The sequence below is a fragment of the Apaloderma vittatum genome, unplaced genomic scaffold (assembly GCF_000703405.1).
Source record: "Apaloderma vittatum isolate BGI_N311 unplaced genomic scaffold, ASM70340v1 scaffold35432, whole genome shotgun sequence".
In the NCBI taxonomy this organism is placed as follows: Eukaryota; Metazoa; Chordata; class Aves; order Trogoniformes; family Trogonidae; genus Apaloderma; species Apaloderma vittatum.
In genome coordinates this window covers 1438-2160 of record NW_009702524.1, presented here as the reverse complement: position 1 = coordinate 2160, position 723 = coordinate 1438, and the positions used below count along the sequence as shown (strand labels likewise).

The 723-nt window shown below is 65.4% G+C and overlaps 1 protein-coding gene across 1 annotated transcript in view; it reads left to right on the top strand.

The window, feature by feature from the left end:
* Positions 1-701, top strand: part of ZNF10 (zinc finger protein 10) — a 969-nt gene extending 268 nt beyond the window's left edge. The window contains exon 2 of the mRNA XM_009864287.1: positions 6-701. Coding sequence (XP_009862589.1) covers positions 6-701 — 696 coding nt within the window. The remainder of the gene's footprint in view (positions 1-5) is intronic.
* Positions 702-723: the final 22 nt, after the last annotated feature.

Below are 723 nucleotides of genomic sequence, written 5' to 3'. Positions count from 1 at the left end.
CGGTCCACCAGCGGCTGCACGCCGGCGAGAAGCCCTACAAGTGCTCGGAGTGCGGGAGGAGCTTCAGCCGGAGCTCCCACCTCATCACCCACCAGCGCCTCCACACCGGCGAGAAGCCCTACAAGTGTTTGGAGTGCGGGAAGGGCTTCAACCAGAGCTCCAACCTCACGTCCCACCAGCGCACCCACACCGGCGAGAGGCCCTACAAGTGCCCCGAGTGCGGGAAGGGCTTCAGCGTCAGCTCCTACCTCATCCGCCACCAGAAGATCCACACGGGCGAGAGGCCCTACAAGTGCGAGGAGTGCGGGAAGAGCTTCAGCCAGAGCTCCAGCCTCGCCATCCACCAGCGCGTCCACACCGGGGAGAAGCCCTACAGCTGCGGCGCCTGCGGGAAGTGGTTTCGCAACAGCTCGGACCTCATCCGGCACCAGAGGACGCACACGGGCGAGCGGCCCTACCGCTGCGCCGACTGTGGCAAGAGCTTCAACCGCGGCTCCAACCTGGTGACCCACCGACGCATCCACACCGGGGAGAAGCCCTACGGGTGCCCCGAGTGCGGGCGGAGCTTCACCGTCAGCTCGGCCTTGATCAAACACCAAAGGACCCACCGGGAAGGGAAACCCTACGAGTGCCCCGACTGCGGGAAGAGCTTCATCCGCTGTTCCAACTTCATCACCCATCGGAGGATGCACGTCGGGTGACCCACGTTGGGTGTAGAGACCC